This window comes from Achroia grisella, unplaced genomic scaffold (assembly GCF_030625045.1).
Source record: "Achroia grisella isolate CSIRO2021 unplaced genomic scaffold, CSIRO_AGI_Agris_v1 utg2638, whole genome shotgun sequence".
Lineage (NCBI taxonomy): Eukaryota > Metazoa > Arthropoda > Insecta > Lepidoptera > Pyralidae > Achroia > Achroia grisella.
The window spans coordinates 20864-47982 of NW_026712756.1; the positions used below are offsets into that span (position 1 = coordinate 20864).

General features: G+C 38.4%; 2 protein-coding genes across 2 annotated transcripts; both read left to right on the top strand.

Moving 5' to 3' along the window:
- The first annotated feature begins 15792 nt into the window (after nucleotides 1-15792).
- LOC131842882 (uncharacterized) lies at nucleotides 15793-17963 on the top strand. Its single transcript, XM_059191448.1, has 2 exons — nucleotides 15793-16752; nucleotides 16794-17963. The coding sequence occupies exons 1-2, from the start codon at nucleotides 15793-15795 to the stop codon at nucleotides 17961-17963; spliced, it is 2130 nt and encodes a 709-aa protein (XP_059047431.1).
- A 34-nt stretch (nucleotides 17964-17997) lies between these two features.
- On the top strand, nucleotides 17998-20799 carry LOC131842884 (uncharacterized). Its single transcript, XM_059191449.1, has one exon. The coding sequence runs from the start codon at nucleotides 17998-18000 to the stop codon at nucleotides 20797-20799; it is 2802 nt and encodes a 933-aa protein (XP_059047432.1).
- Nucleotides 20800-27119: the final 6320 nt, after the last annotated feature.

Sequence of the window (27119 nt, forward strand, 5' to 3'; positions counted from 1 at the left end):
TAATCTGTGCTTACGATGGTACAGGGTAGATTTTGAACATAGCCCCCGCTCTAAACAGCTATGATGTTTACGGAACAAATTATCAAAATTAAGGAAAAAATTACAAGGTAAAGTGGCTATACAATATATTACTGAATAGGGAGGCGTACCAGTTTTGTAAGAGAACGTTTTAAGGAACCAGTAGAGGTTTTGACCTTGACCACTCGAATTACACCGTCTTGACCAGGAAATGTACTATACGTCCGCGGCGCCACTCCAAAGGAGGGAGGTTGTCAACCTTTATCAAAACCAATTCATCAATATTAGGAGGATTCATAGGAGAAGTCCACTTATTACGAGTTTGAAGGGTTGATAGGTGCTCTGAATGCCACCGCGACCAAAAATGTTGAGTAATTTGTTGCAATAAATAAGCGTGAAATGCGATGCTGCTTCTCGTCTCTCAATGGGTACTCGGGTAACGCAGTAAGGGGTTGACCAATGAGAAAGTGTCAAGATCATTGGGATCTTGAGATAAGGAACACAAAGGCCGAGAGTTAAGTACAGACTCAATTTTTGCAAATACAGTGGTCATCTAATATTACAGTAACCGTGTTATCTCAGTGACTAGACAAGTGATTCAAACAAAATATTAAACAACAGTGACGCTACTTAGTGCCAATAAAAGTGCAACTGACAAAAAAGATATCAGTGAATACAATAACTACAGTTTGAAACAATAAATATCAAATAAAGTGATTTGAAGAGATCTGAAGATATTCAAAGTTTTAGCAATCTATCCAACCATATAAAGTAATGAACTTGTACTGATGAATCAACAATGTTCTTTAAAAGAATCCATTCAAAATTTTTAATGTAACGGCATTGTAAATAGAATCAGAATAGTATCTTAATTTCAAAACATATACTATAACAATACTGGCTTAGCTATTAAAGTGCAAGCATTAATAGTACTCTGACACAGACTGCCCGGGTGCGATCCTCGACGGGCTAATACTTTTTGTGTGTTATACTAACTTGTTTTCTGTGGTGGACAAAACTGTCGATAACTGATTAACATGGAATACGAAAATATAACAATTCGAAGACGAGCAAAATCTAATGAATCACTAAACACTTCATTTATGTCCACAGATTCTAAGCAAGACCGATTAAGCTTGCCAGATATATCAACTGTAGAATTGAGTGATATTGAAGATCTGAGAACGGAATTAGAAAAAACAAAATACCAATTAGACAGTGCCATTTTAGAAATAGACAACTTGACATTTGAAAATATTGAATTAAAGAGGGTAAATTCTGAACAACAAAATGTCATAAATCGACTACAAAATATATGTACTGATTCGCCTTTTTTTTTTTTTTTTTTTTAATTGGAGAAAATCCCTAATGGAGACCCGCCGGCCCCGGGGGAAGCCCGCGGGTACTGTGAGACTCCTACTCACTAAAAACTCCAAGATGTCCCTCACCCAACGCCATATGCCGGAGTCGCGGGATCAATTTATACTCGACCGCAACTCCGACGGCGGTGGCCCACTCTACAGCGGGCCCCATCTCTGCGGGTTCCATGTGGAACCCACCACTTCCCCCGTCTTCCCTGGGGAAGGCGCGCGGGGACATGCGCGCGACTTCTTCGGGCCTAGTGTGGAGGGGTGGGACCGCCCCCGCGGTCGTCACCCCGGCCCGGTAGCGATCTAGGAGCGGCTTGGGCCGCCCCTGCCTCCTTGATCGCTGGGAGGGGAGGTGTCCATCCCCTCCTCTGCTCCACTCCTACGGCCTGGGACCTGTGAGGCGGGCCGTTTCCCTCCCGTCCTTTTGGGCGGGGTGCACTTCTTGCTCCCCACCCAATGGTCTGCCGGCCGCCCCTGGGACGCACATACTGCGCATCTGGGGGCTGCGGCGCACGCTGCGACTTTGTGGCCCGCCTCTCCGCATCGGTAACAAAGCCCGCTGCGGTCTTCCTCCTGTGTGCATTGCGCCCTGACATGCCCACTTTGTAGGCATCGGAAGCACCGCAGCGGACGTTGCCGCAGCAGCTCCACCTTCGCGGACACCCATCCTAGCCGCATGTGACCCTCCGCCGTGACCTTTTTTACGGCCGCCATAGGGCCGCGGACCCAGCAAGACCCCAAGGCTTTGGGGCTGCTCCTTCTGATGGGCCCGACCTTGACGTCCCCGGCCACGCACTCGCCATCACGCGCAACGGCGGCGGCGACATCCTCCGGCGTAAGTGAGTCATCCAGGCCCATGACCCGCATTTCGGCGGTTTTTGAGGGCCTGGAGACTTTCGCCACATCCTCCGGGATAAGGGCCCGGAGTTTGGACGCGAGGGCGTCAGCCTTTTCCGCGCTGGAGGCGCCGGAGATCTCAGAATCCGCCCCCGGTTATTGCAGGCCGAAGCCGCATATCCTCTATGCCGAGGGGGCGGAGGTCGATCCTCTCCTTTGCCTCCGTCAGGACGTTGGCGTAGGTGACGCCCTCCTTTTCCGCCGGTTCCCCGATGGTTATGACCACCGCCGCTGAGCGGGGCAGTCGCAACTTCGAGGGGAGCGGCGGGGTCGCCTTCTTCTTGGGCGCCGGCTTCGCCTTCTCCTTTGCCGCCTGTGTGGCGGTGACCGTCTTCTGGCTTTCGGGGACCACAGTCAGTTTGCCCCGGTTTCCCCTCACTACCGTTGCCCACGAGGAGCAACCCGCCTCCGGTTGTGTTGATAGGGTAGCCGGGGGATTAACCGTCGGTGGTTGTGCCCCTTGCGCAGCCTTGGGCGCTTTCTTCCCCTTGCCCTTGCCTTTCTTGGCCTGGGGAGCAGAACCCCGACCGCCCTCGTTCTCTGCGGCAGGCTGGAAAGCCACCTCGGTGGATGTAGATGCCGAGGGCTGGGCCGTTGTTGCGGCCTGGACTTCTTCTGATGGGGAAGACTTGGCGATCATGGTCTTCACCTGCTCCATGAAGTTACCCATCATCGACCCCATCATAGACCGAACGGTCCCTCCGACATCCCGCATTATCTGCGCCCTGAAGGAACCCAAATTGGTTCCGCTTTCCGCCTCCTGGGATGGAGTAGCCGGCGCAGCCGCTTTCGCAGCGCGCAGCTCAGCTACCTCTCTACGCAGGTCCTCCACCTGCTTCTCCAGACGGAGATTCCGCACCAAGAGGGGGAGACCGAGGTAGGGAATAAGTCCCCTTCCAGGGTGGCCACCTCCTTCGTTATACCCTCTAGTTTGTCCTTCAGGGCCTTGATGAATGTACCGTTCAGGTTAGCCGACCTCCGGATCATGTCCTCCATGTCCTCGGTGTGTTCAAGGACGGCTAGTCTAACCCTCGGACCGCCTCCCCGGCTGGCGAGGTAGGGGGGTCCAGTAGGGCGACGTCCTTCCTCCGCGCCGCCATCTTTGAAGGGCCGGCTTTTGACTTGCCAGCTGTTTTGCCACCTTCAAAGAATTCATAGCGGAATTCGTCACGTCCGGGATTTTGTTGTGGGAGCGCCTTCGACTTGGTGCCAGTGTTCCGGCTCTTCGCCTTGGGTACTCTACCACTCGTCTCATCTGAGAGGCGCCTCTTACTGCCAGGCGGCGCAGGCTCCTCGAACTCCATCTCATCTAAGTCCCTCAGCGTTGTGCACGAGCTCGACCGCGAAGACCCGCAGTCGATCCCCTGAACAACCCTGGATCGTGTCCTCCTCGATACTGTGTCTCCGTCGACACTGGAGACCTCCGACATCGACCAGTACTCCAGGTCTGCCGCACTAACCTCTCGACTGGTACCGGCCATTGGAAGGCTCTCGGTACTCCTCCACAAATCCCCCGATCTTCTGGGTTCCCCACGCTCCAGTACCACTGAGCATCTCCTAAGGAGAGCATCTGGTATCGCCTCCGTCTTTCCGCCGTCCTTCTCGGACCCCTTCTGAACTCCGTCCTTCGCGGACACTGCCATCTCACCGTCCTTCACGGACCCAACGTCGGATTGGTTTTTGTTTGCATCCATTTTTGTTCCCACGAGTGTGGGGGAAAGGTTGCACAGCCGGCGTTGCCCCCTGCTACCGACTGCGGCCTAATACGCTTTGGGTGCGGCTGGTGCCCAAAGGTTGGTGCCCTTGCGGCCGGAGTTACTCCTCCGACCCGGCCGCCACGGAGAACACGCTAACTGAAACGAATTCCAGCAGCGTGCTCCGCGTGACGACCTGTCCCTCGCCAGGCACCGAGCTTAAACAAGAGGTTTTTTATAGAGGTTGACTCCTCGCGGCCCCGGGCAATTAAGCCAAGAGCCCCCGCTCCCACACTGGGCCGATAGACGTGATCACCGACACCCAGTGCAAGTTTACGGTTTGAAGCCAGTTGCACCGAAGTGCTGTCCGGCTGCGCAGTTAAGCACCCACCGGACCTGACTTGCCAGTAGGCAAAGAAGAAAAACGAAAAGAAAACAGAAAGAGAGTAAAGAAAAAGACAAAGAAAAGAAAAGACGAAGACAGACAAAGTAGAAGAGATAGATTTGCCTACTCCTACTCGCCGGACTATCGGCCGACATAGTAGCAGTATCCCGAAGGAACGTCTACTATCCCGCCCAGGGCGTACCAGAACCAAACCATTGCTCGGCCACCGTTCCCCGCGGACGTATCCACGAGGATGGGGAAGCCTCCCAATGGCAGGCCCATACTTGGAGGTTGCCCGACTCACGCCCCATGTACTGATTCGCCTAGGACAAGCATTAAAAAAAAATAAGAGCACAAATACAAAAAATGAATCGTCGATGATAAAAAACCATGAGAAAACCCTCACAAATAATATTGAGTCGCAGAGTATTCAAAACGAACAATTAGGTTTCAATATAGACAGGTCTTTTACAAACACCGAGTCGTCTATTTCCACATTAAATAATCAACACATTAACATTGTAACACCAAAGGGTAATATTTATAATAAAACAGATACTTTAGAAAAAGAAACTAATACTTTTTTTTTTTTTTTTTTCTTGGTGGGTAGTAAAGTGACAACACATTCAATTTTGCTCCTCCCTATTTTATTTGTTTTTAATTAATTTCTACATTATAATTAATTAATTTATTAACTCACATGAAGTAGTTTATTAGTTCACACCGGCAGCTATATTTCTTTCACCCACATTTTCACTTTATAATTCTCTAAAAGTAACAATCACTATTCACTATGGATCACCTACTACTACTTCGCAAGAATATGGACGACCTCACTCAGCTGTTTTCCACCAAACTAGCATCATTTGAAGATGATTTGAATGCCCGCAGCTCATCAACTGATATTGCATCGTTGTCAAGTGAGTTTCACACTTTTAAAAGTCTTATTTGGAAAACCGTGTCCAGTTTAAAGGCTCAGATGGAACTTGTCATGATGACTCTTGACGATTCTGAAATGAGATCCAGATCTAATATCTTATTGCTTCATGGTGTAGCCGAGGCAGATGATGAGAACATCTCAGAATACCTCCAAAGTTTATGTAAGCACAAACTTCAGCTGAACACTATATCTTCGGCATCATTTGGTAGCTGCATGCGTCTAGGCAAGAAGGTACAAGACAAACCCCGACCAATCCTTGTGCGGTTTAATAACTATTCTGACCGTTCTCAAGTTTGGTCCGCTAAAAAGTGTCTTCGTGGCAGTGGTTTGACGCTATCAGAATTTTTAACAAGTACACGACATGCTGTGTTCTTGGAGGCTCGCAAGACCCTAGGAATCAAAGGCTGCTGGACTGGAAATGGCAAAGTCATAGTGGTGTGCCCAGATGGCTCACGCAAGAAGATCACTACAATGGAGGAATTCAGTTCTATTAAAGCTCTTTTTGGTGAGACGGAGTCAATCACAGGAAGCCACGGAGCGAAGACCAAGTTTGCGAGTGCCTCATATACACGAATTGGGAACAAGCCACCTCAAACTAGATCCCGTGCCCAGGGCAAGCCAATACATGGTCGTTAATAACACCTGTTGGCACTGTTTTTCATACTTCATAATTATTATTTTTATTTGAATGCTCAATTGTAGAACTTAACTTATATATTTGTAGTTTTCTACATCTTAAAAAAGTTTTTGAGCAGCGTTTTCACACTTGCGGGTAATTGTAATGTTAATTTTCTTTGTATGTGGTTTCTATACTTGGTGAGTTATTTTTTGTAGCCGTCATAATTTGTTTACATCTTATTTTACCGTAATGACAAGTGACAATGTTTTATCAACTTTAAATAATCTATACATAATTTTACGATCTTGGAAGCATACTAACTATTCTATTAAAACTAATCGTCACTTATGAGCACTTAATTTTAATTCTTCAATATTAGTATTTTTGCTTTAATATTAATAATGGTTGTATTTATTCTAGTAGTGTTTGTCACTGCACAAATGCTATTGTAGTAGGTAGTTAGATTGGATTTTTTTTTTACTTTTTTCTTATATTCATATGCTTTTCATATCCATACATGTATGATCGGTTTTGCCTTTTTAACTTTATTCAGCTGCCGGCGAGTGGACTGATGCGGAATTTATTATATTAGTTGTATAATTTGATATATTTTGTTTTTGTATATATTTATTACTTTTATATGTATATTTGTAGTCATGTCACATACACTAAATAGCGAATCGGATAACGAATATTTCTCTCTCTCTTCCTCAACACACAGTTTTTCCAGCGCAGAGGATGATTTCCCGGATATGCCTTCCTTGGAAGGTAATCTTAATCTGAAATTCTCTTCGCTTGGAACAAACTTTAACGTGGTTCATATTAATGCACAAAGCGTACCTGCGCATTACACAGACCTTTTATGTACTTTCACTTCAAATCATGTCCACGCAATTCTGATCTCGGAATCCTTCCTGAAACCATCATTACCCTCTTGTCTCTATGCCCTTCCAGGCTATAACCTTATTAGAAACGATCGAACCTGCGTCATGCAGCGGGGAGATGTTTCAAGAATGGTTGGAGGTGGTGGCGTGGCTATTTTCCTTCGCTGGGATATTCCTTATGAAGTGGTATCTCAGTCTTCTCCTAATCTTAATGGCCCGGAACATTTATTTATCAAAATATCTTTACATCACACTAAAGTTCTGTTGGGTGTTTACTATAGCCCATCCTTACACGTCAATTATTTTGATTCTTTTGATAACATTATTTCTGAACTTAGACCCAATTTTGATCATCTTATTATTATGGGTGATTTCAACACATGTCTCATCAAAAATGATTGCCGTTCGAAAATGCTGCTATCTCTACTCCACTCTCTTAATCTTACTTTACTCCCTCTCCTTCCTACTCACTTTCCACACAACGGCCCACCCTCCCTTCTTGATCTTATTATTACATCTTCTCCTGACCTAGTTCAATCCCACGGTCAGTTTTGTGCTGTCGCTTTCTCGAGTCATGATCTTATTTACGCATCCTTTAAACTCCGTACTCCTAAACGCCGTCATAGGGTCGTTTTGCGTCGCAATTTCGATGCTGTAAACATTGAGGCCTTGCAGAACGATCTTCGTCTTGCAGACTGGAGTCCCATCTTCACAGCAAGCGATGTCGACTCTAAAGTGGCTGCATTTGAACACTTGATTCTAAGTATTTATGACAAGCATGCTCCTGTACAACAAGTGCGCCTTAAACATAGTCCTGCCCCGTGGCTAACGATGGATCTGAAAGCTCTCATGAGTAGACGGGATAGAGCCAAAATCAGGTTGCGCCGTAGTTCTGCCGACAGTGATCGCCAGAGCTATATTACCTTACGTAATAGGTGCAATAAGTTGTGTCGGCAGGCTAGGCGCAGGCATATCCACTCCAATATTGAAAACTGCCCTCCCGGTAGGCTCTGGAATTACTTGCGTACTATCGGCATCGGGAAGCGTCAGTGTGGTGACAACTTTCCCAATCTTAATGAGATCAACCTGTCATTTGTTTCTCCTCCTGTAAATCTAAATCCCGTAATTAAACAGGAAACGCTAGCTTCCCTTTCTGACTTTCCTCATTCACATGATGACCCATTCACTCTGGGGGAAATATCTGTCGATGAGCTCATAAAGATTCTAAGTTCTATCAAGTCTAGAGCTCTCGGCAGTGACGGTATCGGATTGGATATGATTGATCCTAATAAGAACTTGCTAGCACCTCTTATTGTGGACATACTGAACTGTTCCTTATCCACCGCCACCTTTCCTTCTTCATGGAAGGATGGTCACGTAATTCCCCTTCCTAAGACATCCCATCCAGCTTCTATATCCGACTTTCGTTCTATATCTATTCTCCCATTCCTCTCCAAAATTCTTGAACACTTTGTTCTTCTGCGACTGTCTGAGTTTGTTGACAAAAATAACTTTTTGAGTCGCTACCAATCCGGGTTCCGGAATGCTCACAGCACTGTTACTGCACTTGTCAAGATCACTGATGACATGAGACATAGTATCGAAAATAAAGATTTAACAGTTCTTGTTCTACTCGACTTCACTAGTGCCTTTAACTCAGTTGATTTTGACCTACTGCTTGCTATCCTCCGTTCATTGAATTTTTCATCTCCTGCTCTTTCTTGGTTCAGATCTTATCTGTTTGGCCGGCGTCAGCTGGTGAAGGTGGACGATTCCTGCTCAGACTGGGCTGATGTTCGGGCAGGTGTCCCACAGGGTGCAGTATTATCACCTATTCTTTTCGCTCTTTTCATTAACAGTATCACGGCTTCTCTCTCTCTTCTTTTCATTTATATGCCGATGACCTTCAGTTATATGCCGCTGCTCCTGTTGACAATATAGCTCATGCAATCAATTGTATTAATGATGATCTATGCACTATCGCTGCCTGGTCTAAAAATTTCGGTCTTTTAATCAATGCAGCGAAGTCGCAAGCTATTATTGTCGGCAGTCACCACTTCATCTCAAGTTTGCGATCTGTGCATGTTCCTAAAATTGTTTTCGACGGCAACCATATTCCTTTCTCTTGCACCGTCAAGAATCTGGGAATAATCATGGATCAGACGTTAACTTGGGGGCCTCACATAGGTGAGATCAGCCGTAGATTATTTTCATCTCTCCACTCTCTCAGACGCCTGCAGTTTTTTCTGCCTTTGGGCACTAAATTGTTGCTGGCTCGATCTCTCCTTCTTCCCTTGTTGGATTATGCCGATAGTGCCTTTCTGGACCCATCTGAGGAGTTACTGGACAAGCTGGAACGACTCCAAAATCTATGCATCAGATTTATTTTTGGACTGCGTAAGTTTGATCATGTCTCGGCCTACCGCGAGCAGCTCAACTGGCTTCCTATCCGTGTTCGTCGAAATATTCATACCCTTACCCTTTTGTTCCAAATCCTTTTTAACCCCTGTTCGCCCTCTTACCTGCAGGAGAGATTCCGGTTCCGTACCGGTGAGCATATACGCTCTTGTCAAGAGTTACTACTCACAATTCCTTCTCATACTAGTCACCGGTACACTAAATCTTTTACCGTTCAAGCTGCCCGACTGTGGAATACACTACCTACAGAGATTAAATTATCGCCATCGACTAGCACCCTTAAAAGGCGCCTTTGCAAGCTCTGGGGTCATTCCGAGTCTGCACTCTTTTAATACTACAATTATTTATAATATTTTCTCTTTATTTTATGTATGTGTATATGTATATATGTTTATGTGTATTTATGTATTTATATTTTGTTGTTATTATTTATGCTTCTATTAAAATTATTATTAGATTGACTATTATTTCTTGTACTATAATTTTATATATATTGCTTTTCGACGCGTATTTTCTTATTGTACTTGTATCCACCACTCCACAATTCCTTTCAGTCACTCAAAGGTTGACTGGAAGAAATCCCTCTTTTGGGATAAGTCCGCCATTGTACCATTTATTTATTTTTAAGACATATGTATCATATTAATAATTTGTACAATAAAGAATTACAAACAAACAAACAAAACAAACTTTAATAAAAACACAAAAAAGTGTTGCCAGTGAAGTAAATAAGCAATGTTCGACTGTAGTTAAGTCTTGTGATAATACCGCCATAGAAAAACAGGATAATACTGATAAACAATGAATAATTATCTTAGGTGGTAGACAATGTAAAGATCTAGCTTCAACACTGATTCAAACAAGATATGATACAAAATTTTATAAGTATGATATAAGTTCCTTCACGAAGCCAAACGCTTCGTCAGAAGAAATACACAAGATGTGCTACAATCTACAACTCACAGAATATGACCATATAATTCTTTGCGTGGGTGAAGATGACTGTAATCCAACAAAATTTATGGTTGAACTATCATCTGCATTGAAATATTTAGAAAAACAAAATTGTAACATCATTTTATTAAATGTCAATAGAAATATATATTTAAATGAAGTCGAACTGAATAGATTAATAGAAAATGTATGTCAATGTTTTTATAAGTGTACTTATCTTGAGGTGTACAGTAATCACAATAACCATAAAACAAATTTATATAATATTTGTTATAGAATAAACATTATGATAAACTCACTGGAATATAAAAATAAATACTTATCAATAAAAAACTTAAAAAAGATTACTGACTCTGCTAAACTTGTCAATAGTAAACGCCCTAAAATATATGTACAAGGAACGATTCCATATTACTTTAATAAAATAATGAAGAACAGAACTTTTTCCGAAATTAATAATTCACAGAAATGCACAGATAGTTTTTTTCGTGTCTGAATCGAGTAGTCTGAGACTGTTACACCAAAATATAGCGGGCCTCTTACATAAAATTGATATTCTCGAAATGTGTGCTGATAATTTTAAAAATAAAAATATACAACTAGATATTATATGCCTCACTGAAACCTTCGTTCAGTCTGGTACTGAATCGAATATACACTTAAAAAATTATAACACTGCTTCTTTCTTCTCAAGAGAAAAAGTAAAACGTGGTGGAGTATGTATATTGCTAAAAAAAAAACATAGACTATAAAGATATACCCTTTTGCAAAGAAATCTCAAGTGAGAAGGTTTTTGAATGTTGTGGTGTTCACATACCATCATCACACTGTAGTATAATTTGTACCTATAGGACACCAGATTCTGACTCAGCAATATTTTTGACAAAGCTTGAAATATTATTACAACAATTATTATTAAAAGACAACAGAAAATTAATTTTGGCTGGTGATTTCAACATAAACATACTTCAAAAGAGCAACAAAACAATGGCATTGAATAACTTATTTCTAAATTATAACCTACAATTGCACATTCGAGAACCAACAAGGCAAAAAACTTGTATTGACCTAATAGTGAGTGTTTAAGCTAATCTAGTTAAGAGCACAATATAATAGTTCCGAAAAGTGAACTAGATGTCGCTGTCTCATTTATGTATAATTTCTACATCGCGGTGGCAAGATATTTTTGTGTTATGTTATAGTTATAACTCGTTTTGTAGTCAGTGAGCGAAATAGAGAGGAATACATTCTTAAAACGCATTATACACATATCCAGTACTATCCTTGGGTTTCATTTACCTATAGGGTCCAAGATCTAGTACAGTTCAGGTCATAAGTACAGCACTAAATATGGTCCTAACTGAGCTGGATTCAGTACATTTTTGAATTGCACGCTTAATGGGCAGTGGTTTACTGTCAAAAAAGCTCAAGTCCTACAGGTCAAGTGTGTCATCAGTGCAACACACTAAAGAACAAGAGCGTCATCTGGTGGCGAGAGACAACTACCATATACTGCGCTCGCGCAGAACAAACGTCAGCGCCATCTGACGTCCAAGAAAAGGAAGTACAGCAGCCCTCTGGTGTTTAGAATTAGCATCATACTACAGCAGCGCCCCCTAGTGCAGATATCAAACAACTGCGACTGCAGCGCCCCCTAGTGCAGACATCAAACAACTGCGACTGCAGCGCCTCTGGTGAAGAGTGCAAGCAACTGCAACTGCAGCGCCCCTAGTGAAAAGTGGAAGCAACTGCGACCCCAGCGCCCCTGGTGTCAAAGGGAAGAAGAGGAGCTGAGACGTCATAGGGGTCAGTTAAAGTGAAGTGTCTGTGAGTACAATTTGAACTTATAATTTGCCAAGCGATTATCAACTTTAAATTCATTAGCCACGGAACTTTAACATTTCATAGATCATAAGAATTTTTACATATAAAATAGTAACTTAGAATAATTTTCAATAGAAGAAAGAAAGAAAGAAAGAAAAACATTTATTGTCAACCATTTTTACATATACATATATACATACATACATACACACTTAGAACAATTACAATAATAATTTATCTTATATTATTTCTAAATATGGTTGGCAACATGGCTGACACTCAGCATATGCCGTGACAGCTAACTGTCACGGCGCTGGTATTCTGTGCCTGCCATTAGTGACAACACGTACAGCTCGATATCAGTTTTTTGACCTTTGACATCTGTCAGATGTCATTATTGTTACTGACAGCAAAATTTTTACACGTGTTCGAGACCTGCCACGTACACAATTACAATTTTAAAATTAATATTAAGGAACAGAAAGATACTACAGTTACTAAAATACTACAAGCACAACAAGAAAAAACACAACACAGAGGGATTATTCTCCGCTACATCAAGCCACCATCCACCGCCGTGCCCATCGTGCAGATCCAAAAGGTAATTTAATTTAGTTAGACAATTTTTGACTATTAATAAGATGTTCTCTAAGACATTTACTAAAACTATATTTTGTGGTTTTAGCACGTAATGGAGGCGGAATATTATTCCAGCAAGACGTAGCGGAGTATCTGAAAGAGCCCCTGAAAGACGCAGTTCTATGTTTTTGAGTAGTAAGCAGATGAGAGGAGGCCCTTGTGCGATAGTTATGACTATCACGAGACCACGACAACTTTTCAGCAAGATATGGAGGTTTATTTGTTTTAATGATTCCAAATAAGAGAGTGGCAAAGTGTAACTGTCTTCTAAAATTCATCTTCAACATATTTCCTTTGTTGAGATAAGGTGTGACATGTGCACGTGGAGGAACATGATAACAAAAACGTGCACAAGCATTCTGTACACGCTGTATTAAGCGCTCTGATCTTGCAAGAAGACAAGGTCCAAATGTTGCATCTGCATAATTCAACTTTGATAATACAAGAGACTCACACAACTTTATCCTCAATTCCACCGAAAGATATTGTCTAATTTGGTACAAAAGCTTAAGTCGATAAAAACTATTCCTGGTGGCCTCAATTATATGTTTCTCAAAATTCATGTTAGAATCAAAGAGAACTCCTAGATTCCTTGCCTCCGTTACTCTTTCAATAGATTTCCCATTTATAGAAACAGGCAATGTCATACGTTCTATAATACCATTCACCTGTTTCTTTGTACCAAGAATTATATATTTTGATTTGGTTGGATTTAGCACCAGGCAGTTCTTATTTGACCACAGACTAACTCTCTCTAGATCTTCATTTAATTTTCTAATACTGTCCAGTGTATTCTTCGGGTGACAATCAATATACAATTGCAGATCATCTGCGTAAAGATGATATTTGCAATGCTGCATGCAATCAATGATATCAGCACTGTACAGAATAAAAAGAATTGGACCAAGAATTGATCCTTGAGGCACTCCTCTGTGTACTGATCTAGGTGCTGAATAATTTCTTGTTCCACAATTTGATTGAATCTCCACTATCTGCATTCGTCCAGTGAGATAACTATGGAACCAGGAGACTGCACAAGAGTCAAATCCATAGTATGACAGTTTTGACAGCAACAATGATGAATTTATTGTTTCGAAAGCGCGAGAAAAATCTAACAATGCCAAGACTGTCCCCCTACCCTGATCCTGCTCATTTATTGTATTGTCAATAACATCAAGTAAAGCGGTAGTGGTGCTGTGTGACTTACGGAAACCTGACTGAAATTTTGGGAGTATATTTTCTTTATCTAAATAAGTAGTAAGTTGTCGGCTTATAGCCCTTTCTAATAACTTGGAAATACATGGGAGAATATTTATTGGACGAAGATCCCTATATTCAGTTGGATTTGAAGATTTCGGTATTGGTTTTATTAGAGAACACTTCCATAAGTCTGGGAAGATGCCTGAGGTAATTGATTTATTTACTATACTAGTTATGACCCTAAGTGTATATGGTAAAGTGAGCTTGATCATGTCAAGTGAAATAAGATCAGTACCCTGAGCATTGGAATTAAGTGTCCTAATAATATTTATGATATCCTGTTCTGAAACCGTGCTAAACTGAAATACAGATTTACTAAATCGGTTGAATTCATAATATGTAAGTTCAGACAATTCAACAGAATCTCTACCCGGTAAATTCAGGAAATGGCTGTTTAAGGCATCTGGGATGTCAAATGACTCAGGAATACAGTCCCCACGCATTTTCTTTGGGAGAACAGATGTTTTAAGGTTGGACCATAACTTTTTAGGATTATGAATGTGATTGTTAATGTATTTGTTATAATAGGCAAATTTCTCTGAAACAATGGCTGCCTTTACTACGGCTTTCATGTCTTTATAAAAAAGTTTATGCATTTCTAATTTTGTTTTTTTATACTTTTTATGGCTGTCGTCTCTGATCTTCATCATTTGTTGCAGTGTGTCTGTCAACCATGGAGGAGAAGGATGCTTAATTGTCAGTGTTTTCACTGGAGCATGGAGATCAAATAATCCAAGCATAAAATTATTGAAGGCTACAACCATTTCATTAACATCAGCTAGTCCCTCTATATATTTCCAATCTATGCTGTTGCAATCTTTATTGAATTTTTCTATTATTATATTCTTTAGAGGTCTGTATGTAGTACAGTATGGTACCGGTTTAACTCTGTTTAAAGATAGCTCCGCTGATATCAATGCATGAGCACCCAATACTGGTATATAATTAACTGTCACGTTTTTAATTGTAGGAGTATCAGAACAAATTACGTCAATCAATGTTTCACTGTGGTCTGTGAAATGTGTTGGTTCATTTACATATTGATTAAGAGATGTGCACTGAAGAAAATTTTGAAAAAGCCTCACTTTGTTGTCATTGTTTAACAAATTTATATTAAAATCTCCCAACAGAAACAAATGGTCAAATCCAGTAAATGCAGTTATGGACTCTGTCAGTGCATCCAGAAAAAGATTGATGTCTTGCCATGGTGGACGGTATGCAGTGCCAATAATGACTGTGGCCGTATTTATTTTAAAACGAATCCACAACTGCTCGACATTCCCATCACCCGGGTGGGGACAAACCCTGGCACCTATGTTATTTCGTATATAAAATCCTACCCCCCCACCACGTCCTCCTCGCACTGCGTCGGGTCGCGGGGCATGGCGCAAGCGATAATCTGGTACCAACGGCGCACGGGCCTCCTCCCCTCCCTAATCCACGTCTCATTTATTGCCACAATGTCTATAGAATATCGGCCCATGGCGGCTACAAATTCGTCCTGTCGAGTACACAAAGAACCTGCATTGAAAAGTCCCAACTTAATATGACGCGATTTGAACTCTATTTTAAGTTTTGTAGCAATCTATATATACATTGTCCGATATCTATATAATATGTTGCACAAATGCTATGACTTGTTATAAAATGCAGGTAAATATATACTAGAACATTAACTTTGTAAAATTAGAGTAGAATTTAGGACTTAGAATAATGTAAGAAAAAACGAGGGAACGGGGAACCTATGCCCGATTTTAAATTTTGTGTCAAACACTTGTAAAATTTTTAAGAATTTTCTTCAACTTGTAAATTTTTTGCGAATTGAAATAGTTCAAATTCGATAAAATACATCTTTGTTTATATTAGTACAGTACATTTAGTTAAGTAAACATGGCAGAAGGTCTTATTAAGATACAAGTTAATTTACAAAAGTCTATTCAAAAAGCATTGGTTAATTTTAATAAGTCACCTAAACAAAGAGTTACTCTAGAGTATGTAGAAGTTAGAGCAGATAATTTAGATAAAGACTGGTTACTTTTTCGTTCGAATCATTATAAATTGTTAGAAGAATACTATGATAAAATAGAAAATGACGAGTATTTTAAAAATGAAATTTATGATAGTGTTGAAGATACTTATATGGAATATCGCGCTTTATTAAAAAGTACCTCAAACAAATTAGCAGTTAAAATCAAAGAAACTGATTCAAATAAAAGTGACCAATCTAAAGGTAATAACAGTTCTCTTATAAAATTACCCAAAATTTCAATACCCTTATATTCAGGAAAATATTCTGAATGGAATAGCTTCAGAGACTTGTTTATATCGCTCATTCAGAATAATAATACTCTCGATAATGTGCAAAAATTACATTACCTCAAAAGTCATTTAACTGGTGAAGCCGAGCAATTAATACGGCATACTCCTATAACGGACTCTAATTATAGTCAATGTTGGTCTCTATTAGAAAGTAGATATAACAATAAAAAGTACTTATCAAATTGTATTTTTAAGCGATTGTTTAGTCAAAAGAGAATGTTTGTGGAGTCCGCTTCGGCACTAAAAGACCTTTTAGACACTACTACAGAGTGTCTGCATGCTTTACAAAATTTAATGATAGATGTGAGCACCTGGGATTCTATAATAATTTATGTTGTAACTTACAAACTTGATCCGGAAACCCGTAAACAATGGGAACTGAAGGTATCAAGTGATGCATGTACGGAATTGCCAACGTTGCATCAGTTCAAGAACTTTGTTGAAAGTCGTTTCAGAGCCGTAGAGTGTATTGAGTCTAAAAAAGTACCAGTACAAAATAATAGTTCATATTCACAAAAATCTAATACCAAGGTAATGCAACGCGTAAAACGAATTCATTTTCTAATTTTCAGTGTGAATATTGTTCCGATAGTCATAAAATGTGCTTCTGTAAGAAATTCATTGCTTTAGACTATGAACAGAGGCGTCAGTTTGTAGTAAATCATAAAATTTGCTATAACTGTCTTGGTGGAAATCATACAACGCTTCAATGTCTCAAACCAACATCTTGTCGTGTATGTAAAAGGAGGCATCATACGTTATTACATTCGGATTCAGGATGTAAGACAGATGAGTCCACTAGCCATAATCCCAAACCCAGTACCTCTTCGGAAGGTACAATTTCTTCAAATAACAGTACACCTTTAGTTTCATGTTTTGCCACAACCAGGATCACAAAACTCAGACAAGTATTACTTGCGACAGCCTTAGTGAAAGTTCAGTCTGCGTCAAGTAATTTTCAAATTCTACGAGCCTTCCTAGATCAGGGCTCTCACGCTTCCTTTGTAACAGACGCGACAGTTCAATTCTTACGATTAAAGAAAACACCTATTAAGGGTACGGTGTCTGGACTCGGTGACAATAAAAATATTGTATCCAGATATATGGTATCAATCGTATTACAGTCCTTAACAGATGTTAATTTCGAGATTAACGTCAATGCATACGTCCTGAAAAATATTACTTCGTACTTACCGGAACGGAAACTCGAAGAATTAAACTGGACAGTTTTAGAACAGTTACCATTGGCAGATCCACAATTCAATGCGCCCAATAAGATAGACATCTTACTTGGAGCAGATGTTTATGCCAAAGTACTTAAAGAAGGCATAAAAAAGAACCAAACTGGATCACTTGTAGCACAGTGCACTAGATTAGGCTGGATTCTCTCTGGTACAGTACACTCTGAAAACACAGATCAAAATAAAATTAATAATAGTACAAAACAGATCACTACTATGCATGTGCAGGTTAATGAAAATGATATCCTAAAAAAGTTCTGGGAAATAGAAGAACAATTATTATCTAATAAAAGTGAAAAAATACTTACTGATGAAGAGCAACAGTGCGAAAATCTATTTACAAACACTACAAAAAGGACGAAGGACGGAAGATATGTGGTAAACTTACCCTTTAGAAATGGGAACCCCTCGTGTGTAGGTGGTAATAGTAGAGATATAGCTGTGAATAGATTAATGGCATTAGAAGATAATGAAAGATACAAATCTGAAAGAAAAATATAAATCAGTTATACATGAATATTTAAAATTAAAGCATATGAGGGAAGTAAAAACAGGAGATAAAACTAAAGGAGTATACTTACCACATCATGCTGTCGTTCGAGATGATAAGTCCACCACTAAAGTGCGGGTAGTATTTGATGCTTCCTGCAAATATGAGTACAACATTTCCCTTAATGAGATTTTGATGGTAGGACCTACCTTACAATCAGACCTTCGTCATATCGTAACTCGTTGGAGAATACATCCCATTTGTATCGTCGCAGATATCGTCAAAATGTATCGTCAGGTTAGAGTTGCAGAAGAACATATTACGTTTCAGAGAATTGTATGGCGAGACGAGCCTGAGGACGAAATAAAAGATTATGAGTTAATTACTGTCACATTTGGGACTGCTTCGGCACCTTACCTGGCAGTAAAGACATTACATCAAGTAGCTATAGATGAAGGTAAAAATTATCCTTTAGCAGCAGAACTAATACCAAATTCTTTTTATATGGATGACCTAATGACAGGCTGTTCTATAGTACAAGATGGAGAGGTATTATACAGGGAAATGTCAGATTTATTGAACAAAGGTGGTTTCGAGTTACAAAAATGGAACACTAACAACAAAGACCTTTTAAAGGTATTTCAGAAAGGTGAAAATAAGCGTAATAATAGAGAAGAAAAATATGTGGGAAAAGGAGAGACTACAGGGGATAAAGAAGAGAAGAATAAAGTAGAAGAGAACATAGAGAACAAGAAAGAAAAGGACATATTCGATACTACAAAAATATTAGGACTTACCTGGTCTCCTTCCGACGATATCTTCAAGTACTCGGTGCACCTGCCTCCAAAATCAGCATCTGTAACGAAAAGAAACATATTATCAGACATAGCGAAATTGTATGATCCTTTGGGATGGATAGCACCTACGGTAATATTAGCAAAGATACTCATACAAAGGCTTTGGTTGACAGGAATGCAATGGGACGATGAAGTACCAACCGTTCTACAACAAAAATGGCATACTTACCGAAATGAGCTCACAAAACTTACCGAAGTTCGCATCCCTCGATGGTTAGGCATAACACGAAATGATGTTTCGGTAGAACTTCACGGTTTCAGCGATGCGTCGAAGTCAGCATACGCTGCAGTTATTTATACAAGATCAGTCAGTAGTACAGGAGAGATTAGTGTATCGTTGCTAGTGGCCAAAACTAAAGTAGCACCTATTAAGCAAATCAGTATACCGCGCCTTGAACTTTGTGGTGCATTACTATTGGCACGTCTATTAGCTGAAACAGCAAGAGCATTAAACATTTCGAAGGAATCTGTGCAAGCTTGGACCGATTCTACTGTCGTATTAGCTTGGCTAAATAGTCATCCATCAAGGTGGAAAACGTTTGTGGCTAACCGTGTGTCCGAGATTTTAACCACACTTGATTCGGACCAATGGGCGCATGTATCTTCGAAAGACAATCCTGCAGATTGCGCCTCCAGAGGAATTCAACCAGGCTCTCTAGCAGACTGTAGTCAGTGGTTTGAAGGACCACAATTTCTGCGAAGTAAAAATATTGTATACAATCGTCCAAAAAATACAGATATAACTTTAGAAGAATGTATTAAATCTCATGTTACAATAGAAAAATTAGAATCTCCCTGGAGTAAGTTTTCCTCCTTAAACAGGCTGCTAAGAGTAGTAGCATACTGTAAACGATTTATAAGTAAAGAAAAAAGTAATAGAACCAAGTACCTGAAAAAGATAGAAATAGATCAAGCATTAAAATGTTGTATAAAAGAATGTCAAAAAAGAGAATTTAAAGAAGAGTACACACAACTTACAAAAATAGGCTATATAAAAGATAAAACAAGTAAAATAAAATCACTGTGCCCTTACCTTGACGATGATGATATAATCAGGGTGAGTGGTCGACTTCAGCATTCAGCACTTCCAGATAACACGAAGCATCCAATAGTTCTTCCTCATGATGATCACCTCACTAAACTTATTGTAGCAAGTGCTCACTCCCGTACTTTACATGGTGGTCCTCAGTTAATGCTCAATTTCTTGAGATCAGCTTATTGGATTGTCAGAGCCAAAAGTTTAGTCAAACAGCATGTACACAATTGTGTTACTTGTGTCAGGTATAATGCAAAGGTGACCAATCAGTTAATGGGTTCACTTCCAAGTGTAAGGTGTACACCATCAAGACCATTTATACATAGTGGTGTAGACTATGCAGGACCGATCAATATAAAAACTACAAAGGGCCGAGGACATCGAGCCTATAAAGGATATATTTGCGTGTTTGTTTGTATGTCAACTCGCGCTGTTCATTTGGAAGTAGCGAGTGATATGAGTACCCAAGCATTCCTAGCTGCATTCAGACGTTTTGTGTCCAGACGAGGACACTGCAATCAAGTATGGAGTGACAATGGCACTAATTTTGTTGGAGCCGCACGAGAACTAAAGGAATTATCTGCAATCCAAAGCCAAATTTCAGAACATTTGGAGAATTTGGGCACGGAATGGCATTTCATTCCACCACACGCTCCAAATTTTGGCGGGATATGGGAACGTGTCGTACGCTCAACCAAATTCCATCTAAGACGTGTCATTGGTGAGTCCACTCTTACATATGAAGAATTAAGTACATTCCTGACGCAAGTTGAAGCATGTTTGAATTCCAGACCAATGACAGTTATAAGTGGTGATGATTATGATGTACCTGTGCCATTAACCCCAGGACATTTTCTGATTGGGGGACCATTGGTAGGCGTTCCTGATAATGACTATCAACTTTCTCAAATAAGTTTCTTGAATCGATGGCAACTAGTACAAAGAATGTTATAGAATTTCTGGCAGCGGTGGTCATCGGAATATTTGAGAAAGTTGTTCAATCGGTATAAATGGGCTCGTCAAGTACCAGAACCTAAAGTCGGAGACGTAGTTCTAGTCAAAGAAGATGAATTACCTCCTGGTCGCTCGTTACTTGGCCGGGTAGAACAAAAACACGTTGGTACTGATGGTTTAACCCGGGTGGTCACACTACGTACTGAGAAATCTCTTTTAAAAAGACCTACAAATAAATTATGTATTTTGCCAGTAAACGAATGATATTGTTAATATTTAAGTACCTAGAATAAGATTATTTTTTATATTTTCTAGTTTGTAGGTTAAATTTTTTTTTGTAATACTACTCACCAAGAACTTTTATAGTTTCCGTTATGTTCAGCGATTTAGTTAAGGACATTTCTTCAGCATGTCCTTGGTGGGCGGTATGTTTAAGCTAATCTAGTTAAGAGCACAATATAATAGTTCCGAAAAGTGAACTAGATGTCGCTGTCTCATTTATGTATAATTTCTACATCGCGGTGGCAAGATATTTTTGTGTTATGTCTTAAGTTATAACTCGTTTTGTAATCAGTGAGCGAAATAGAGAGGAATACATTCTTAAAACGCAATATACACCTATCCAGTACTATCCTTGGGTTTCATTTACCTATAGGGTCCAAGATCTAGTACAGTTCAGGTCATAAGTACAGCACTAAATATATTAATATTACAAATGCAAAGGGAGAACTACATGAACTTCATCTTTCAGACCATAATACAGGGCAAATGCTATCATTTATTACTCAAATCATAGGCAAATGTACTAAATACTGGTATAAAATACAGAGAAATCTTTCGCAGGAAAATATAAAAAAATTACAAAATTGTCTTTCTGAACTTGCCTGGTCCGAAGTGATCAGTGAAACAAACTTAAATATCGCTTTTAATAAATTTCATGATATTCTCTGTATGTTCTTCAATATATGCTTCCCTAAACAAAAGATCAAAATAAAAATAAATTTAGACTCACCGAAATGGATAACAAAAGGTTTAAGAATAGCCTGTAAAAGAAAAAGAAGTCTAAGGTACAATTATTATAAATATAAAACCGAGGAACATAAATTAAATTATATAAAATATACCAAAGTATTAAAAAGATGTATTAATACTTCGAGGAAATTATTGAATTCAAAGTCAATTATAAATTCTAAAAATATATGCAAAAGAACTTGGGATATTATAAAAGATAAAAGCGAAAAAACTAATTTTCCTGTGGGTATTGAAAAGATAGTAATGAATGGAAAAAATTTTACACAACCATTAGAAATAGCAGAATTATACAATACCCTATATTCAAAAGTAACCTGTCCTGTATCTGATAGTAATGAGTCATACAATATTATAACAAACGAAAATAATAGCATGTTCTTACTACCTTGTACTGAAGAGGAAGTTATTAAAATAATCAGAAACTTAAAAAATACTAAATCCGTAGGTTATGACGAAATTACCACACTTTTATTAAAAGCATGTGCAAATTCATTAAAAACAGTAATAACGTACTTAATTAACTTGTCATTTGTGGAAGGAAAATATCCGGAAAATCTAAAAAAATGCATAATCAAACCACTCCATAAAAAGGGAAATAGGGAAGAAATCAATAACTATCGTCCTATCACATTGATACCTGTTATATCAAAAGTCTTTGAAAAGACTATGCAGAGAAGAATTAACTGTTTTCTGGAAAAAAATAACATCATAATAAAGGAACAAAATGGATTTCAGAAACAAAAATCAACTACGCTAGCTGCTTTTACATTAGTTCAACAAGTCACAATGAACATAGATAGAAAAACACCGGTATCAGCAATTTTTTTCGACATGTCAAAGGCGTTCGATTTTGTTAAGCATGACTTATTACTGTCCAAATTAGAAAAATATGGTATTAGAGGTATAGTAAACGACTGGATAAAAAGTTATCTGTCAAAGCGCTATCAATGTGTGGAAATAAACAATATAAACAACAAATCTGAATTGATATCGTGTCGATCATCTTATCATGTTAATAGATATGGAGTACCTCAAGGGAGCGTTCTTGGGCCCTTATTATTTATAATATATATTAATGACATAATAAAAATAACAAAGTATCCATGTATATTATTCGCAGATGACATTTCCGTTGTAATACCTGAAACTGACAAAAATATTGATTATGATACTGAAATAAATATGACAATTATAGCAATAACAAACTGGCTGAAATCCAATAATCTTTCAATTAATATAAGCAAAACCAAAATAATGCAATTTGGAAATTACAAAACTAAAAATAAGACATTGAATGTGAATATACAAGGACAAAAAATAGAAGAAGTTGCAGAAATAGAATTTCTAGGACTTACATTAGACACATATTGCAACTGGAAGGTACACGTGGAAAAAGTATGCAAAAGACTAAATAAATTTGTTTTCGCTTTAAGGAGATTAAGACTAGTATCCAGCGAATACACAACTCTTACTGCATACCACGGTTATGTAAGTTCAGTCCTCAGGTTTTTGTTATGGGGAAATTCCACAGATATGACAAAAGCTTTTATAATACAAAAAAAATGCTTTAGGGCCATTTGTGGAGCAGATCCATTCGAGTCATGTAGACCACTTTTTAGAAAATTGAAGATACTTACTTTAGCTTCAATGTATATACTAGAGGCTGGAATTTTCGTTAAGAGTCATCAAGCATTCTATGCTACGGCGGATATCAATAACAGGCATAAACCTATAAATCCAACACGATTATTGTTGCCGCCATGTAGAAGTACACTATATGAAAAAAATTGTTACGTAATGATGGCAAAAATATACAATAATATACCAAAATTTAAAGAACTTCCTATGAAGCCCTTTAAGTTAGCATTTAAGAAATGGTTAATAGATAAATGCTTTTACAATATGCAGGAGTATTTTCAACGATGAACGACTACTACAACATATCCTCAGTGCTAAATACATGAAGCTCAACTTCAAACATAGATTATTTCCTATAAATGATATAAATTGTTATTATTACATTTAATTTTAACCCACTCGTGTAACTGCCACGTCTGCTACTTGTCTTGACAATGTTTTTTGTAACTGTGAGTATATTGAAAAATTAATAATAAATAAACTTCCTTCAGATCACTGTGGTCAAGTTGTTAAGTTTAACAGTCAGATCAATAAAGTCAACAATAATAAAAAATCAAAAAGACAAATAAATGTTTACAATATTAACAAATACAAAAGCGCGATTAAAAATAAATTGGATTTGCTGTTACAATATAGTAATAATCCTGATTATCTTTACACCAAGCTAATTACTATTCTATCAGGAGAATATGAACAATTTTTCAAGAAAAAAGAAGTTTATGTTAAATCTAAATTCACGGAATGGGCAACAGTAGGTATACTTAAAAGTAGAAATATTTTGTTTGATTTATACGATCAAAAAAAACATCGATTTGATGACAAATTCACCACTTCTGTGAAAAATTATTCAAAAATTTTTAAAAAAGTTTGTATTACGGCTAAATCTAATTATATTAATAAACAAATTAACCAGTCTTCTGACAAAATTAAAACCATCTGGGGCATTATAAATAAAGAAACCGGAAGATCTAAATTAGCATATAATCAATTTTCATTAAATTATGATAATAAATTAATAACAGCAACAAAAGATGTAGTTAATGTTTTTGAAGATTTTTTTGCTAATATTCCGATTAATATTACATCTTCTCTGGACTCATCTCCATCTCGAGCAAAAATATTACTAGAGTCTAATATCGGTTGTTGTGCTTTAAGATTTAAATTTTCACATGTTAGCCCCGTTCATATCATAAAAATATTCAAACATCTAAATTTAAAAAATACAGAAGACCTTTGGGGCATGTCTGTAAAAGTAGTTAGTTCTTTCATAGATATTGTTGCTCCATATCTAGCTACTATTTTTAATAAATGTATTGATAATGGGACTTTTCCACAATTAATGAAATTTAGCAAATTAATCCCACTATTTAAATCAGGAGATAAATTTGAGCCAGGGAACTATAGACCTATATCTATTTTGCCAGTTCTAAGTAAGGTGTTTGAAAAGATAATGTTAAATCAAATGTTACAACACTTCAGGGATAAGCGACTGCTTCACAGTCAACAATATGGTTTCACCGCCGGCAAGTCTACCACTGACGCAGGTGTAGCGCTGATAACACATATTTTCCAATCATGGGAGAAGTCACAGGATGCACTCGGAGTTTTCTGTGACCTATCAAAGGCATTTGATTGCGTAGATCATAAAACACTTTTGTACAAGCTCGAACATTATGGTATAAAAGATAATGATCTAAAATTAATGAGAACTTATTTAGAGGATAGGGTCCAAACTGTAGATATTGACGGTATAAAATCTAAGGGAGCTAATATTGGGATGGGCGTTCCACAAGGGTCAATCTTAGGCCCCTTTCTCTTTTTAATTTACATAAATGACCTTCCCTTTATGGTAGAGAAAATTGCAGATATAGTGCTGTTTGCGGATGATACTTCGTTAGTGTTTAAAATTGGACGTCAAACTAATCAATTAGACGATGTAAATTGTGCTATGTCTGCTATATTAAATTGGTTTACATGTAATAACCTATTATTAAATTCCAGCAAAACAAAGTGTATAAAATTTACACTTCCTAATGTAAGACCAATAAATACACAGTTATTGCTTAATAACGAAATAGTAAATTTTGTTAATGATACAGTTTTTTTAGGTATAACAGTGGACTCGAAATTACAATGGGGGCCCCATATTTCAAAATTGGCCAATAGACTCAGTTCAGCTGCATATGCAATTAGAAGAATTAGGCAATTAACAGACGTGGCGACGGCTAAACTTGTATACTTTAGTTATTTCTATAGCATTATGTCATATGGTATACTACTGTGGGGTAAAGCAGCCGATATAAATACTATATTTATTTTACAAAAGAGAGCCATACGTTCTATTTATGGTATGGGTTCAAGAGAGTCATTACGTCAGTGTTTTAAAGATTCAAATATCCTCACCGTTACTTCACAATACATTTATGAGAATATCATGTATACACGGAAGAATTTAGACAGTTTTAGAAAACTTAAAGACTGTACAAATAGAAACTTACGCAATAAAAATAAGCTAATTTTACCTAAATGCCGCCTGCACAAAGTCAGTAATTCATTCTATGGTAATTGCGTAAGATTTTATAATAAACTGCCAGAATCTGCACTAAATCTGACAGAGAGGCAATTCAAATCTTATATTAAACAATTTTTATGTAAGAAAGCCTATTACAGGATAGACGAATTCATAGAAGACAACATATCAAGTAAATAATTAGTTTATTAGCATGCAACGTTATAATTTGTTTATCTCATTGCTTTCTTGATTCAATTATTTTAGAAATATGAAAGCGTAGCAGGTTTTGTATTAATTGCCGCATGCGTTCTTATGTGAAATGTGAATACTATAAACATCAGATGGCAATTGTGAGTAGCTATGACGTGGTCTGGTGTTTTGAGTAGTCATGCTCACTAAAATGTCCAGACTTGTGGCGGCGTGGTGGGCCGGGTCATTGGGCTCCCTAAAATATGATCGAGCGCAGTGATGGCTGGCTCATCCGTCATACTCGTGAACGGGTGCTGCTTGTAGGGACTGGTTTGATCTAATCACTATGACTGATTACCTCTTATTAATTGTTTAACCAGTTGGTTATGTATTCAATGCTAATCGGTGGTTTGTATTCACACACTTAAACTTAAATTGTAAGTAAGAATAAATTATTTAAAAGAGCAACACACAAGTTTCTTGCTTGTTCTTCTTGTGATGAGACAGCATTCCGAATGAGCGGTAGATTAAAAAAAAAAATGTTATGACTATTCAAAAGTGCTTCAATGTAAGTTTATTTGAATAAATGATTTTCTATTCTATTCTATTCTTTTTCATTTTGGGCATACTTATTATTACTTAATGTTGGACATTTAACAATATAAATAATTATGACATTCGTTGTTAACATTTAACAAGTTATATTAACATGAATTTAAATTTGCATGCTCAAAATGCAGCTGAATATGGAACTGTAAATTAATTTGTAAGAACAATGTAACCTATTCAAAGCAAATAAATAAATAAATAAATGTTCCGCTTTAGTTGACAGGCAAACAAATACACACAGATAACTCTTTACTATTTTCTTATTTCGATAGGATTGTACTTTAGTATAGAAAGGGCCCGCAAAGTCAGTGCCAACACGAGAAAATGGTCTAGCCGAAGC

Bases quoted from the DNA above. Each gene is read 5' to 3' on its own strand.
- LOC131842882 (XM_059191448.1), top strand. From the start codon at position 15,793: ATGGCAGAAGGTCTTATTAAGATACAAGTTAATTTACAAAAGTCTATT. The intron at 16,753-16,793 runs GTAATGCAACGC...TCTAATTTTCAG, and splicing joins CACAAAAATCTAATACCAAG to TGTGAATATTGTTCCGATAG.
- LOC131842884 (XM_059191449.1), top strand. From the start codon at position 17,998: ATGAGGGAAGTAAAAACAGGAGATAAAACTAAAGGAGTATACTTACCA.